The sequence below is a fragment of the Xenopus laevis genome, chromosome 5L (assembly GCF_017654675.1).
Source record: "Xenopus laevis strain J_2021 chromosome 5L, Xenopus_laevis_v10.1, whole genome shotgun sequence".
Lineage (NCBI taxonomy): Eukaryota > Metazoa > Chordata > Amphibia > Anura > Pipidae > Xenopus > Xenopus laevis.
The window spans coordinates 123,462,655-123,478,296 of NC_054379.1; the positions used below are offsets into that span (position 1 = coordinate 123,462,655).

Genomic DNA, 15,642 nt, shown 5'->3' on the forward strand with positions numbered 1-15,642 from the left:
AAAATCACCATTTTTCTTCCCTTAGGTCATGCTGCATTCGTTTTTACAGACATTCAAAAAGAAAACATTTATACTATATGGGTTATTTATTAACATGCATGGTAATACTTAGTTAATTTTTAAAACGGTGGTAGTCCATGATACTGTAGGATAATTTAGGCTGTGTAGTGGAAATTTGATTCCCCTAGCCAAAGGATAGGCATACAATTGACTTGAGGAAAGTGAAGAGAAGACTTTTTGTTTGCTTGATTCTACATGAGAACTCCAGAGAAACTGAATAGGCTTTGCTTGGTGTGACAGACAATGCACCGAGCTAGCAGTCTCATTCTCAGTTTCTCACATACCAGACACCGGGCATTTTAGGGGGGTACTAAGAACTCTGTGCTGAAGGCACCAAAACGTCTGTGAAATATTCCTTTGCCTTTTCACAATCTTTTGCATGTGAAAAATACAGAAGAAGCGGAAAGGATGGCATTCTAGAAGTTATGAAAGAAGGGAAAAATAAAGCTTCCCAGGATTTGTAAGTAGATTTGTTTAATGAACTGTTCAACCTGTTACTCCAGTGACTGCAAATAATCTTAAACTCATTTTCTGCATTAGAAGTAGAAGAATAATGACTTATTTAACTACATGCCCTCAGGTTTCACTGCAGGTTTAGTGGTGAAAGGGTTAGTGTTCCCTTGCTTTCTCTTATCATGTTGCTAAGTGATGTTAAATTATGTATATCCTTGCAGGGTCTCATTAGTCCTTTCTCTCATACTGTTTTTTCCCCTGTAATCTTGCAAGGAGCACTTGCGTTGTCTACTGTTTCTGTAAAGATCCAAAACCGACGTATGCGTTCAAAGTGAACAAGCCATGGATCTGCTTCTTTCAGGCCATTTATTAAAATACTGCAGAATTGACTATTCATTTCTTCCCAGAGCCCAGAGGTCATGCCAAAGGGAAAATACAATGTGCCTTTCAGAAATGAACATTTCTTTTTCACAGGTAACATAGATCCTGTATTCTGTAAGTGTACCTGTATGCTAGTATAGTTATGCATTAGCAGTTTTCTTTATTGTATCTATATTTACCTGCTGCTGTTTACCTACTTTCTTTATGTGTACCTGAATGTTAGTGTATACTTATACATTTGCATCTTTTCTTTATGGTTCTTATACTTATCTGCTGCATTTAACCTGCAACTTGTAGCATCCCCAACATCGTTAAAATACAGGTTGGGAATCACAGTTTTTGACAGAGAACAGAATATAGAGAGTTAATATAAATTATATATATATATATATATATATATATATATATATATATATATATATATATATATATATATTCTGGCAGAGGATTCTGGAAGCTGTACCATAAAACTAAGCTAAGGTGTCAATTGTTGAATATTTTCAACAGACTTATACGAAAAAATGTATATACAGGTATAAGGTGTCAATAGAAAGATGAGTATGATGATTTATTGAGCTGTCCAGCCAATCAGTTTCTGGATAAACAGATTGTAGCAACATAGTGATGTTTGCCATGAGGTGAAAGATGTCTCTTTTCAGTTTGTGAAAATTGAAACAAAAATTTATTGAAAGAACAAAGTTGAAAAGTCATGCTGAATATAAAAAAAAAAAAATGTTATCTAATCTGATTATCGAAAATCTGTAATATGCATTATATCTGCATGGTTTACATTATATCACTGCTAAAACAATGCAGGGGATCCATTCATGTGATGTGATGGCCATACTGCAAGGTCAGTTTCAACCCAGGGAGTTTTGCAGATTCCCTATCTGCATTCAGTATTCAAGAACTCTTACGAGTGCTACATTCAAGTATAAATTCATAAATGAAATATTGCATCCTGAATGTATTGTTATTCTACAAAGTGTATGGTGTGGGGTTTAATCATAGATTACTGTGTTCTAAACAGCTTTACTAGACAGTTAAAATAAACTTTGCCTAAGATCAGCAGTGACACTGAATCTTAACGGACCTGTAACCCTTACATTCTTTATCTGCTTCTATTGTAGGAGTTTACAGAGTTCCTGTGTTCTGTAAATTAGTTTCATTGGCTACTTTTCAAGGAGTGAAATGCCTAAGGCTATCAGTGCAGGGTCTGTGCAATGTGGATGCTAGGTGTTTGGGATTGGAATGCAATACTATTCTGGTAGTGTGTGGAACTTTGGTTAAAAACAATGTTCTCCGACCTCTTAGAAGGTATTAATGAAGGTCTTTTCAGTGTATTCTTTTCAGTTATATCAACTGGTTGTTGGTCGGGGCAAGGAGTTTAGCTCAGGTTTTAACTATGCTAACATTCCCCGAGGTCACATGGCAATGTCATGCAGCTCAGTTAATCTGAATTCCATGAATTCCATCCAGAGAAGTCTTGTAATTAATGACTGTCAATGAATTTCTATGCCCAGATATTATGGTACCTATAAAATCCTTTCAGTCAGCAGGAAACAGCAACCAAAGCCAAGGAGAAAATGTAGAAACTAACTAATTGTATTAAATCGAATAAATTAAATAATTATATAAATGTTGAATGCAGCACATTTTCAGGCACAAGTCCAGCATAAAAGTAGGCTTATGTTGTGCCTGTCACAACTTGAGCAAAGTGTGGAAGTATATGTTCTTTTTAGCTTCCAAGTTTCATGAATCGTGTACAAGTTATGGCACTGGTTGGTGTAATTTCGGATGCACCAATGCATGCATCTTCAGTAACACAATCTGATCGCTCCCTAATTATTGGTGGCTATTGATGCAACCTGTGGTGGCAACAGAACCCTCGAATAACTACCAGTTGGACATGGCAGTGCTTCAAGGATTCTGTTGCCACAACATGTTCACTAAAGAATAATCAATCTAAGAAGGCTGCATGGGCACATTGCTGCTGAGTCTGACTTCAAATTTCTATGAGCATGTAGGGACTCAAGTAACTGTGTGAGTCGGTAAATGTCGGTGAATGTCCACTTCATTTTGTGTCCAGTTTAGCACATAAATGAAGATCATGATTTTATTTAACATGCATTTAAGGGTCCCCAGATTTCTTGACAAGACAATTAGGGAGAAGTGCTCAACAAACCAGAAATGGTTTTATATAGTCAAAAAAAAGGGCCTTGATAAGTGCCCATTGCCCTCAAAAAGTGCTGTAAAAACTATATTACAATCTTGGAGGCCTATTTCTCAACAGTCTAATTTTTGAAACCATGACTCACTTTCTCTAAAACCACGAATGTCATGAAATTTATTAAAAGATCTGAACTGAAAAAGCACAAACCGGGAAAATCGCAGAAAAGTCACAGAAAATTCACCGAAAAGTCACTAAAACTGCAACTTGTTTTATCCAAAATGCCCATGAATTACAGGAAGGCATCTTCCATAGATTCAATTTCAATCAATAATCAACATTTTTAAAAATGATTTCCCTTTTCTCTCTAATAATAACATAGTACCTTGTAGTTGATCCAAGATAAGATAAAATTAATACTTATTGGGGCTAACCACTCCTATTGGGATTATTTAATGTTTAAATTATTTTTTTAGTAGACTTCATGTATGGATAACCAAATTACAGAAAGATCACCTCAGTTCCCAAACATTCTGAATAACAGGTCCTATACCTGTACTTTTGTTCGTTGAACTTAACCCTTTTTTGAATGTTCTTCAGTGCATCACTTTGATATTTCCTCTTTGTTGTTCTGTGTTACAAAGTGCTCCTGCCATAATGTTATTAACCAATAATAATGAACTGTAGTCTAAATGTTCTTTACAGGTAATAGAAGAAGTGAAAGCATTAAATGAAGCCAAATTTCAGTGACTGTATAAGCCATGCACCATTTGTTTGAATTGGTTTTGGGACACAGAGACTTATCAAGAGCAGGGGACCTATTCTCTTTAGATGATTTTGAGATAGAAGACAGTCTGTCTGAAGCTCTGCAACAAATCAAAATAATATCTTCCTCTGAGGTATGTGGCCAGTTGTGATAATAATGAATTCAGGTAATTATTGATGTTAGGACATGAAGCTCATTGAAATTTCAGCAGTTCTAGTTTTGATAATTTTTGTATAACAATTAAGTACAAATGAACTATCCTCCTGCTTGTGTATCAAAAGTATTAGATTGCTACTCATCACAGTGGAGAAGGAGAATAATGGACACACACACACAGCTATAGGTGATGCAATTAAAAAGAAAACACTGAGTGGATCGCTTGGAGAGCCTGGAACAGGGGATTAGGGAAGACTGAGGGTTAGAGAATGAAGAGGAGATAATTGTAGAACCAGAAAGAGAGTTGGTAGGGACAGTATGTTGGGAGTGATGCAGAAGGCTGAAAAACTAGTGCCAAACTAGTATGTTAACAAGGTAAAGCCATGAGAGTGATGGAGAGACAAAAGAAAGCAGAAGAAAAATAAGAATGCTGAGGAGGTAAGGTAGGAGAAGATTCACAGGCGAAGTAATGATGTGGTAAGGAAAGAGAAAGATAAGTGCAAGGTAGAGACAGCGGTAAAGACAAGGCAAGGTGAGAATGGTGGAGAGAGTGGGTGGCAAGGCACCTTCCCTTCTGGGCATCTCTCATTGAAGTCAGTGGTAACTGCAGGAGGCAGTTGTTGGCACCTCTACAGTGGCAGAGACACTTTTAAATGTGTATCATCCTAAGGTGTAAGGGTTACTGTTTCAGGTCTAACAATTTGATAAAAACGCATTAGATGTATTTTATAATCAAAAATGTCATACTGCATAATAAGATATGAAGCGTAAAACACAGATTTCTGCACTATTCCACAATGGTTAAAATATGTTCTTCATAGTGTTTATGTATCATAATAATACTTTTAAATAATCCAAATCTATATACAAATGTATACAATAATCCCAAAGCTACAGTATATACAGAACTATAAAACAATTCCAAGATGTAGGGGTGTAAGTTTTACTAAATAGTAACTTCGCAAAATAAAAAAAAGTACAGAGTCACTGTATGTTTCTCCATAAACTCTCTGAAGCATATTGTATCATACAGTGGCAAAAATTAACCAATGTAGGATCACAATCATGTGCATTCTTAAACTGTACCTTTATTATTCTAAATGCCTAATGTGGAAGACAGCCCTTGCATAAGTAGAAACCAAACTACAACAGATTTAAGCAGGCTCTCAAGCAGACTAAAAGTGATTTGATTTTGAAAATGTAGGACACACCATAGCCTTAAATGTTTAGTACACAAAGGGGGGGATGTAATTAAAGTCGCAAAGAGCAAAACAAATCCCACCAATAAGAATAAAAATCCACATCTCGCAATGTAATATTGTTCCTTAAACTGTTATTCCATTGAAAAATTTTATTGCGCATTGCAAATTTTAATTAAGCACTATTAAGAAGTGCTTAAAGGTGTCGTAATCTTTTGGAGCAAACATAACATTTACTGCACATTGGCGCAAACTATAAAATTCACAAATGGTCTTCCACTGTCGGAAGTGGTCGCTAAACAGTTTCCGGGTTCGCAAAAGCTATATTAAATTTGTGCAAAGCAAAAGACATAACTTTTCGCATTGCGAACAGTTTTTCCATTACCGACTTTTATAACATTGCCCTGAATGGCACTTAATCATAGGCTATAGCAGCAACAATGGCAGTCACATAAAAAAGAGGGTTTTGGGGCAGGCCATGAATATGCATTATCTAATGCTAAATTAAACACAATAGACTAGAGTGGAGCTGACAGAACAAACACTCTGTAAAAACCCCAAGTCTTCTGCTTTAAAGGAGAACTAAACCCTTAAATCTAATATGGTTATAAATGCCATAATTTATATGCTGAATTTAGTGCACCAGTCTAAAGTTTCAGCTTCTCAATAGCAGTAATAATCCAGGACTTCAAACTGAGGTTTGTCTTTAATTTTGGCTGATGCTACAAGCAGGGGTTCCACCTGGCCGGTATTTTACCGATAAAAATGTTGCTTGATGCCAATGTCATTTATAGGGAAAAATCATAAAAATATAGGAAGGCTGGTATTTTTTTTCCAGATAAGGTGGCAACCCTAGCTACAAGGCTGATTATTAAATGCTGATACTAGTTACACTGGTTTCTGAGCTGCCATGTAGTAATTATCTGTATTAATTACTATTCAGACTTATATTGTGACATTTCTATTCTGTATGTACATTATACTGTGTGTCAGTTCCTAAGCAGATGGGGAGCTACTGGGGCTTCTTTAGAGGTATAGACTTCCACTGCTAAAGGGATGAAGTTGCCTTGGTCTGGTACAGAAGCCCAAAATATAATGTACAACATTTCTAGACTATTTGAGTTAGACTTTAGTTCTCCTTTAAATATGACTTTTTTTTATTTGTATGAACTAAAGTGAAAATGATTACATATATATGTGTGTTGGTGATTTCTTTGTTTGCAGGGGTTTGCAGAAAACAAACAGAGACACCCACAAATATATTTTATAGATTCTTATAAAGTTTCATATTAAATACATACCCAAGTTGCTGTAATCTTGGAATTGTACCACTGGAGGGCACTATTCACTAATAGTAAATGCTTCCATAATTTCTGGGAGAGTTTTCTTTTTGGATTTTTATATAGCATTTTAAATATGTTTAAAAAAAAAGCAACCCTGTATATCCTAAAAGCCTTTTGTGCTGTTAAGAATATGTAAAGAATATTTAGCACCATTCATGAATATTGGATCAATAATAACTACCTCCTCACATTTAGTTAGTTGCAAAACCCAAACATTTCTTATTGGTCTACGACAACTATAAATTCAGCACTTATTCATCACAAAATCATGTGCTCTGATGTTTTCAGGAATTGACATGGAAAGCTAATACTACTGGAGCATCATAATGACTGAACTCTTCTCAGAGAATGTCTGTAGCTAATTTTTGTGTGCCATATTTCAAAATACATCCTCAATAAATGGAATGCATGTGTCATTTCATAAAAGTCTAGGATTCCCAATAAGAAAACTTCAAAGCATATTTCTCAGTAAATCTTTGTAGGAGACAGGAAGTGAAGTATGACCTTAATTTTAAAAACATGAGAAGCATCTAATCACATATGTTGGTAGAATACAAAATTTTATGATGGAGCAAAGATGCCTTTAGTTTGCTGTTCTGTATTTCACTTTAAAATATTCTTTTAGGGGGTTATTTACTAAACTCCGAATGCAAAAATCACGAAAAATTTGTGTTTTTTTTTTAATTTAAATAAAATCGGACTTTAAAAATCATGAATTTAATAAACCCCAAGAATGGTAAAGTCAGAATCTGAAAATCCGGCATCTAGAGACCTGTTGAGGTTGCATATAAGTCAATGGGAGAGGTCCCAACGATTTTTTGATGTGTGCTGGGTTTCGTGCAATACCCCGATGTTTTTGGAGTTTTCGGGGGGTACTTCCGAAAAAATCATGAAAATTGGATAAAAAATCCAAAAAAAAAAATTTGGAAATCGGATAAAAAATCCAAAAAATCGTGAAAATCAGATTTTTGGGAAAATGTAATAATAAATAAGTGTAAAAGCCCATGCAGATTTGATCAGCGTTTGTAGCAGAAAATATTGATATAAATAACCCCCTAAATCTGACTGTATAAAGAGGAGAAAACAATAATTCACTGATCTTATTGAAAGGTGTTGCAATTGTGGTCCTGAGTTATTTAGATTTATTTCTCACATTAACTTTTAACATTTTATATTTGCCACAGGATTACAAGGTTAATGACAACGATCAAGCAGTTGTAGAAATTTGTATTACACGGATTACGACTGCAATAAGAGAAACAGAAACAATTGAAAAGCACAGTGAAGCATTAGTATCACTTTGGGAATCCTGCCTGGAACATAATCTGAAATCAGGGCTAAAAGATGAAGACACTCCTCATGCTAAAATTGCTTCTGACATCATGAGCTGCATTTTGCAAGTGAGTGTTTTCTTTTACTTGTTTTATTGTCCCTAAGAAGTACACAATGGGGCAAATTCACAAAGCGCTGAAGCGCCGAACGCTAGCGTTAATTCGCTAGCGTTTGGCATTTTCGTTACTGTGCAAATTCACTAACGAACGCTGGTGTAGTTTCGCTAGTGTTACTTCGCACCCTTACGCCTTGCGAATTTTCGCTAGCGATGTAACTACGCAAATTCACTAACTTGCGCAGTGTACTGAACGCTACCTTTTACGCTAGACTTCCTTCACCACCTCAGACCTGGCGAAGCGCAATAGAGTAGATAGGGATTGTTTGAAAATAAGTCAAAATTTTTTCTAAGTCCCAAAAAACGCTGGCGTGTTTTCTACATTATGAGTGATAGGCTGAAAAAGATCGAATTTTTTTTGGGGCTCCCCTCCTTCCCCCCTACATTTCCTGACTCATGGCAACTTACCTAGACAGTGGGCACATGTGTAGGGCAAAATAAAATTTTTATTTGCTGATTTGAAGGTTTTTGAAGCATTTGTAGTGCTGATACGTATTCCTCCATTGAAATTTGAATTTCGCGCCGTATGCAAATTAGCCTTCGCTTGCTTAACTTCGCTTTACATAGCGAATCAACGCTAGCGCAACTTCGCTACCTTACGCTACCCCTGAGCGCAACTTCGGATTTTAGTGAATTTGCGGAGCACTGGCGAAACTACGCCTGGCGAAGTGCGGCGAAGTTGCGCCTGGCGCAACTTCGCATCTTAGTGAATTTGCCCCAATGGGTCAGATATGATAAATAGTTTATTCTGTTACTAGGACTATGGTACATGGTATATTCCAATAGTAGCGGTAACCAAACGTTCTATCAGCCCTTAAAATTGGTTTTATTTTTTTAAATTTTTGATAAAGTACTGTAACATATGATTTATGTTGAAAACTGCTAAAATAAGTTGCACCTGGTCTGGGAATTTAACAGGCTAGATAAAGAGATTACCAGTGCACAGATAACCCCTCTGCATAATGGAATCCTGCTATCAAAACAGTCACAACAGAGAGTGAAGGGAGGGGTTGTATACTGGTAATGTAATATCTATCTCACAAGGACCATACATGAAGTAGCTTTGTTTCCATGTTTTCCCTGTTTAGCTCAGGATTAATTAAATAGGCCAGTGCTGTCCAACTTCAGTGGTACCGGGAGTCGTAATTTTTCTGGCCTACATGGGATAACATTGGGATCAGCCATCATTTTTACTGGCCAGGCCTGTAAAATACCCGCCAGGTGGCAACCCTACTTATCACTCATATGTGAAAAAAGTTGTTATATTAAGACATACCCTTAAATTCATATACCTCCTCATCCCCTGTGGATAACACAGCACCCCTAGCACATGATTAAACACGTAAGGGGCCTCTAAAAATAATTTATTTTCAAATGCTAACAAACCCCCATAACAATTACCAGGCTGAGCAGGGCACAAACAGGCAGAGTAGGGCACACACAGGCAGAGTATGTCACACACACAGGCAGATTATGTCACACACAGGCAAAGTATTTCACACACAGGCAGATTATGTCACACACAGGCAGAGTATGTCAGACACACAGGCAGATTATGTCACACACAGGCAGAGTAGGGCACACACAGGCAGAGTAGGGCACACACAGGCAGAGTGTATATTCAACTCAAAGATATGTTCAACTCAAGCCCTATTCATTGTACTTATGTGAAACAAGTGGGTGTACTACCCCTTTAAGGGCTTATATATGGCTGCTGGGACAATGCCTGTTAGTTTGTGCCTGATGGTTTTGCAATCTTATTTTCAGTCTGGAAAGATACAGTTAGCTGCTAGATATCTTAAGCCATTATTTGTTATCATTGTTCATATGGTGAACAGATGGGCCCTTGTGTACTGCAGTCTTTGTTCCTGCAGATGTGATGTAAGTTCCCTGTTCACACATATAAACATCTTGTTTCCACTTACTAGTCAAAAAGCTCTTGGTGCGTTACCATGGCAAGATATTCTCTATTGTATTAGGTAGCAGACAACATGATGGCAAAACAGCAAGGCACAAATCTGCAGTATGTTACCTTCTAATGATGAATGTATTGGTATTTATTACAGTGACTCGTTAAAAACACATACTTTAAACATGCCCTTTTAAGTGGATTGTATAAGGAATGCTGAAATCTCTTTAACCCACCTTGTAGGGTGTATTCCGTCCAACAGAACTGTGCTTGTGTGTTACATTTTCCACAAGCTGTAGTATGTGTACATTTCATAAGTGCTCTTTATTTATAAGGCTGGCCAGACAAGCACAGAGATCTGTCTGAAATTGATAAACACTGGCAAATTTGTTTTAGGGCAGTAACTCATGGCAACCAACCAGATGTTTGCTTTAGTTGTCCTTCCTGGAGCTGGCTGAAAAAAGCGAATCACTGATTGGTCGCTATAGGTTTCAACCTAGGTGCAAATTTGCCCAGTGTTTATAAATGAGCTATAGCTAATTTCTACTGAGGTACATGTGTTGCATGAAGCGTTAGATTGTCAATGAAAGCTTAGACGTGGAGGTTTGTTTAGTAACATAGGGATTTGTTTGAGTGAGTGGACTTACCGAACCAATCTGGTTTTTGCTTTCATTTTCTAATTTGTAGTAGATTTCCAAAATCAAATTGTTGATTGGTTGTTGATACTGCACGATTAAGCCGTGTTTATGACATGTTATTTAATCAGTGCCTAGTCTTTCAGAACCTGGTCAAACAGCTAGGCACCTATTCTATTCAATTAATTTCTGTTTTTCTATTGACTATACCTTTATTTATCTACAAGTAACTGCACAGCACACCATTCATTTCAATGGGTTTTGGCTACACATGTTTCTACAGTCTTCTTTTAGGAAAAGATTTGAATTTTACAGCACAACTGAAAACTTAGCTGATTGATGTAGTTGCAACCCAAAATTCATTTAGAATTTTTTTTACAAATGATTTTTGTACAATCTAAGATATAAAGATATAGTTCTAATTGTTTAGATTCATAACAGTCTGTTTTACCTTGGCTGATTGGTAGTGTTGCCACCTGGCCGGTAAAAACGATGCTTGATGCCAATGTTATTAATAGGAAAAAACGGCAAGACTATAGGAAGGATGGTATTTTTTTCCAGTGGCAACCCTACTGGTAGGGAATATCTGCTTGTGGGTAACATTTGTGAATGTTTGGTTAATGTTGCATTATCCCTTGTGGAAGGTGTCTTATCTATTTATTCTTTTATGTGAAGAAAGTTTTGTCCACCCCTCAAAGACTGTAGATTTATGTTTACTTGATTGAACTCTAGTGCCCTGATAGCCATCTTTGTGGTACTTGACTTTATCCACTAATTTTCATTTATGGAATTTCCAGGGTTCCCTGTGAGGGTGGAGTTGAGTGGGGGTGCAGTTTTGTCTCTTGTTTTGGGAACAAGTTAGGTAGTTGTGCAAGGTGTGCTGCCAGGGGATGACTGAGTAGCACCACTATGGCCAACAGCCTGGAGATATTCTAGCATTGTGCCAAGCCATGTTTGTATTTTGCTCAGCAAATTCTGCCCTACTGACCCCAAGCATGTCTGATAAACAATATCAAAATCTGGAAAACAGGAACAAGGGATATAAGGATTTCACTGATATATTGCTCAGTAGTTGATAAAGCTTGTTTATTAGAGTTCAACCACATAAAGGATGTTGGATGGAATTTTCAGATCTGAGTTAATTACTGCAAACTGTGTTACACTTCATTAGCTCCAGATGATCAGCAAAGCGTTGTGCACAAAGAACTCTAGTCAGTCTTTCTGCTCGAAAACAGCCTGGTTTGTTTATCAAATGGCTCTGTAATGTTATGCATGGAAAAAAGGCAACTTTGCTGGTAAATTATGTTTTCCTGTTTAAAAAGCCAAACTAAGAAATGTCAACATGCTGTTTGCACATTTCTTACATATTAACATATATAATTATAATGTCACTGAACTGGTGATGCCATTCTTACTGTATGGGTATAACTGTGTTCTGTAAAATGTATTCACAGAATTATAACAGACCAACAGTTATGTTACTTGCCATCCCAGTAGCTGTGAAATTCCTCCAAAGGGGCAACAAGGAACTGTGCAGAAATATGTCAAGTTACATATCGCTGGCAGCCATTGCCAAAGCAGACCTCTTGGCAGATCACACAGAAGCAATTGTAAACAGCGTTCTCCAAGGTAAAGATTTTTAAGACAATTATTTTCAGGTTCATAAAAGAAATGAAAAGTTATTTTGCTAATATTCAGATAATCAATGAAGGTGTAAATAAATTAAATAAATTGCTAAATATGTTTATGTCACTGTTTGAGCTGTCTGCCATTGAAATGAAGGCAACCTGTGCTGACAACAGATTCCTTTCTGAAAACAGGCCGCTGACACGCAGTTGTCATTAAAGGAGAACTAAACCCTAAAAATGAATACTACTAAAAATGCCATATTTTATATACTGAATTTATTGCACCAACATAACGTTTTAACTTCTCAATAGCAGCAATGATCCAGAACATCAAACTTGTCACAGGGGGTCACCATCTTGGAAAGTGTCTGCGACAGTGGACTTTGAGCAGCTGTTGAGGAGCTAAACTTAGGGGTCGTCGCAAATTATCAAGCAGAAAAATGAGGTTGGCCTGTAATATAAACTGATGCTACAAGGCTGATTATTAAAGCCTGATGCTAGTTGCACTGGTTTCTGTGCTGCCATGTAGTTATTATCTGTATTAATTGTTAATCAGTCTTATATTGTAAGATTTATATTCTATATTTAGTGTATTTTTTGAGTCTGTCCTTAAGTTCAGTAAGTGACAGCAGCAGAGAACATGTGCAGTGAATCAGCAGAAAAGAAGATGGGGAACTACTGGGCACAGATCTTCCCTGTTAAAGGGCTGTGGTTGCCATACATAATGTACAGCATTTTAGCCTACTTCTTTAGTTAAGCTTTATTTCTCATTTAAGTCTATGGCAGTCAACTCAAGTGGTTAAGGGTGTTTTTCCTCTACCAGAAACAAGACAAATGTGTGGCATGGGCCTTACAGTATTGGACAAGCTATGCAACTCCATATTTTGAGAGGGGAGCAAATATACAAAACAGGGCAAAGTTTTAAGGTGTTTGTTTTGAGGTTCCAAATTCTTACAATTTCTAGTCAATACCCACCATGCTATAGATACTGTGGTATGGAAGTTCTTTTTCTATATTGATAGTGGTCCAGAGTCTCAGCTTAAACAGAAGTCTCCACTGCAGTCCCACAGTCTGTACTATCTTTTCTTCTATGTGCTTCTTAGTAGATGTATTGCTAGTTCTTGGGTTGATGATGTTTCCTTCCGGAGATAGTTTGGAACTCAGTAGTAAGGCTTGCTTCTAACAATTTTTTTTTTCCAAGCAACACGTTTCAGCCCTAGTAGTACCCATTCTGTGAGCTTGCATAGCCTGCTACTACTGTTGCTGGTCCTAGACGTTTTAATTTTAACATGAATAAACTTGTTTAACCAGGGTAGGTCTAGCAGGGCAGAAATTTGACAAACTGATTTGTAAGAAAGGTGGAATCACATGAAAGTGCGAAGTTGGAAACCACTTAACTCTTCAGTACTACCAATTCTAATGCAAATATTTGCATGATTGCAAGCCTGATTTTATGTACCTGTAATAACTGGGTGTGACTGAAATTTTCAAAGCTTTTTCTTAGAAGGGGTGCCCACATACTTTTGGTCATTTCTTTTGCTAGTACAGATGCTTCTGGAAAAATCTGCTTTTTCCTAGTTCTAATTGTAAAAACACTTCTTGTATCTAACTATTACATGGCTCATTTACATCCACAGATGCAGTGGGCTCTTTTCCCTGGAGTGTGTTGCATCTAAAACCACTTTTATTAAAGGTACTTGGGTCAAAATGAAGTCTTTGCATTTCCGCATAGTTGCTCTCAGAGGTGATCAGTCCTTTCTGCCTTTCATTCTGAATTGAGCATTGCTGTGCCTATTGATCCATAGTGTTGTGGGGGCCCTGGATCTACCATCACCTCCTAACCTGGTGGCAGCTCCATTGTTCCCTCAGTGCAGTTGTGTCTAAAGTATCAGGCACAGATGTCACTCAAACCCAAACTCTGGAAATGATACCAGGCATACTTCTAAGATACTCAGAGCAACTTTGCCAAATTTACAATGAAGCGCAAGTGCAGTTATGTCTGTTTTGACAAATCAGATTCAGTGCAATTATGTCCAGTCCAATTGCCTTGTTTTGTATGCATTGGTGTATGAATTCAGGGAAAAATTGATGCAAAAACCAAAATTAGATGCAACTGCGCTTCTGCTTCATTGATTGCGTCCAAAATTGCACTTTGTTTATTACATTAGGATAAGTGAGTGGGCCCTTAAGTCTTTCTTTTAATCTCAAGATATGATCTTGTGTCCCCTGGAAAGATTAGAAGCTTAATGCGGAAGAAAATGTGTCACTGTAAACACCCTCAGGTTTGCCAGCTTATCAGTAGTCATATTGTTAGTTAATGGCCCCAGATTTTCTCACACTTATCTGGGTACCCTCTGCTCAAATAGGTCAACTTATAGAAGGGTAGGGCCTCTCATTTATTAGAGACTTCCAGTGTTTTTAAGTAGGCATCTTTTAGTAGAGGACTATCTACTTTCCTGGCGTAAAAGTATTAAAGCCTCAGGAGGATAAATTGATACCTGCTCAAAACTATGTTCTTAGCTAAACCTAGGAGGTGTGCTTCTGGGGATTGGACATTTGGATTGTCTAAAGTCTGTACTAAAAGTTTAAATACTGTCCCCCTAAATTAAGCAGGCCAAGAATACAGGAATGTACCTGGGCTCTCCCCCACATTTTATCTTTTGGTTTTTGATGCACACTTCTCTTCATTAGCAATATTTGCTAATAGCTTGTACACTTGGGGGGTTGTTTATTAAATGTCAAGTTGTATTTTACTTGAAAACCTTTTTAGTGTATTTTTTTTTAGTCAAAATTTGAATTTTAGTGTAAAAATAACCCGATTTTTTCAAGATTTATTATACCCTGAACCTGGAAATAGCTAGAGTCTGAAAATACACCATCTAAAACATATTGAGGTCAAATAGAAGTCAATGGCAGAGGTCCCTTGAACCATTTGAAGATGTTTGTAGCCTTCATGATGTTCCAGGTTTTTTTCGGTGAGTTTCGCTCGAAAACTCGATTAATTCGAGTTGTTTTATTGCTGAAAACTCGTTTTGAGTATTCGAGTTTTCACCCTGACTACACTGATTAGAGTTTTTTACATTCAAGTTTTTTATTTAATTAGTCTGAGTTCATTCAAGGTCTAAAAAAGCTCACAAACCTCGAAAACTCGACCTTTGATAAATAACCTCCTAAATGTATAAAATGTATTTTAGAATTTAGTTGTCCATTACATTTTCAGTCACCAGTGTCAAGGAAAACTAAAAACCGACCATTTAAGGTGCCATTGACAAAATGTCTAGCCCCATGTCAGATTTCAAAATTGAATATAAAAAAGTCTGTTTGCTCTTTTGAGAAATGGATTTCAGTGCAGAATTCTGCTGGAGCAGCACTATTAACTGATTTACTTTGAAAAAAATGTTTTTTCCCATGACAGTATCCCTTTAAGTTAACTTTTAGTATGTTATAGAAAAGTCAGTTCTAAGCAACATTTCAATTGTTCTTCATTATTTTATT

At 36.8% G+C, this 15,642-nt stretch overlaps 1 protein-coding gene across 1 annotated transcript in view; it reads left to right on the top strand.

Annotated features, from left to right (window-relative positions):
- Positions 1-15,642, top strand: part of LOC108716215 (ventricular zone-expressed PH domain-containing protein homolog 1) — a 213,532-nt gene continuing 197,890 nt past the window's right edge. Inside the window, exons 1-4 of the mRNA XM_041563355.1 lie at positions 1-520; positions 3,770-3,963; positions 7,713-7,928; positions 11,974-12,148. Coding sequence (XP_041419289.1) covers positions 3,826-3,963; positions 7,713-7,928; positions 11,974-12,148 — 529 coding nt within the window. The 5' untranslated portion in view covers positions 1-520; positions 3,770-3,825. The remainder of the gene's footprint in view (positions 521-3,769; positions 3,964-7,712; positions 7,929-11,973; positions 12,149-15,642) is intronic.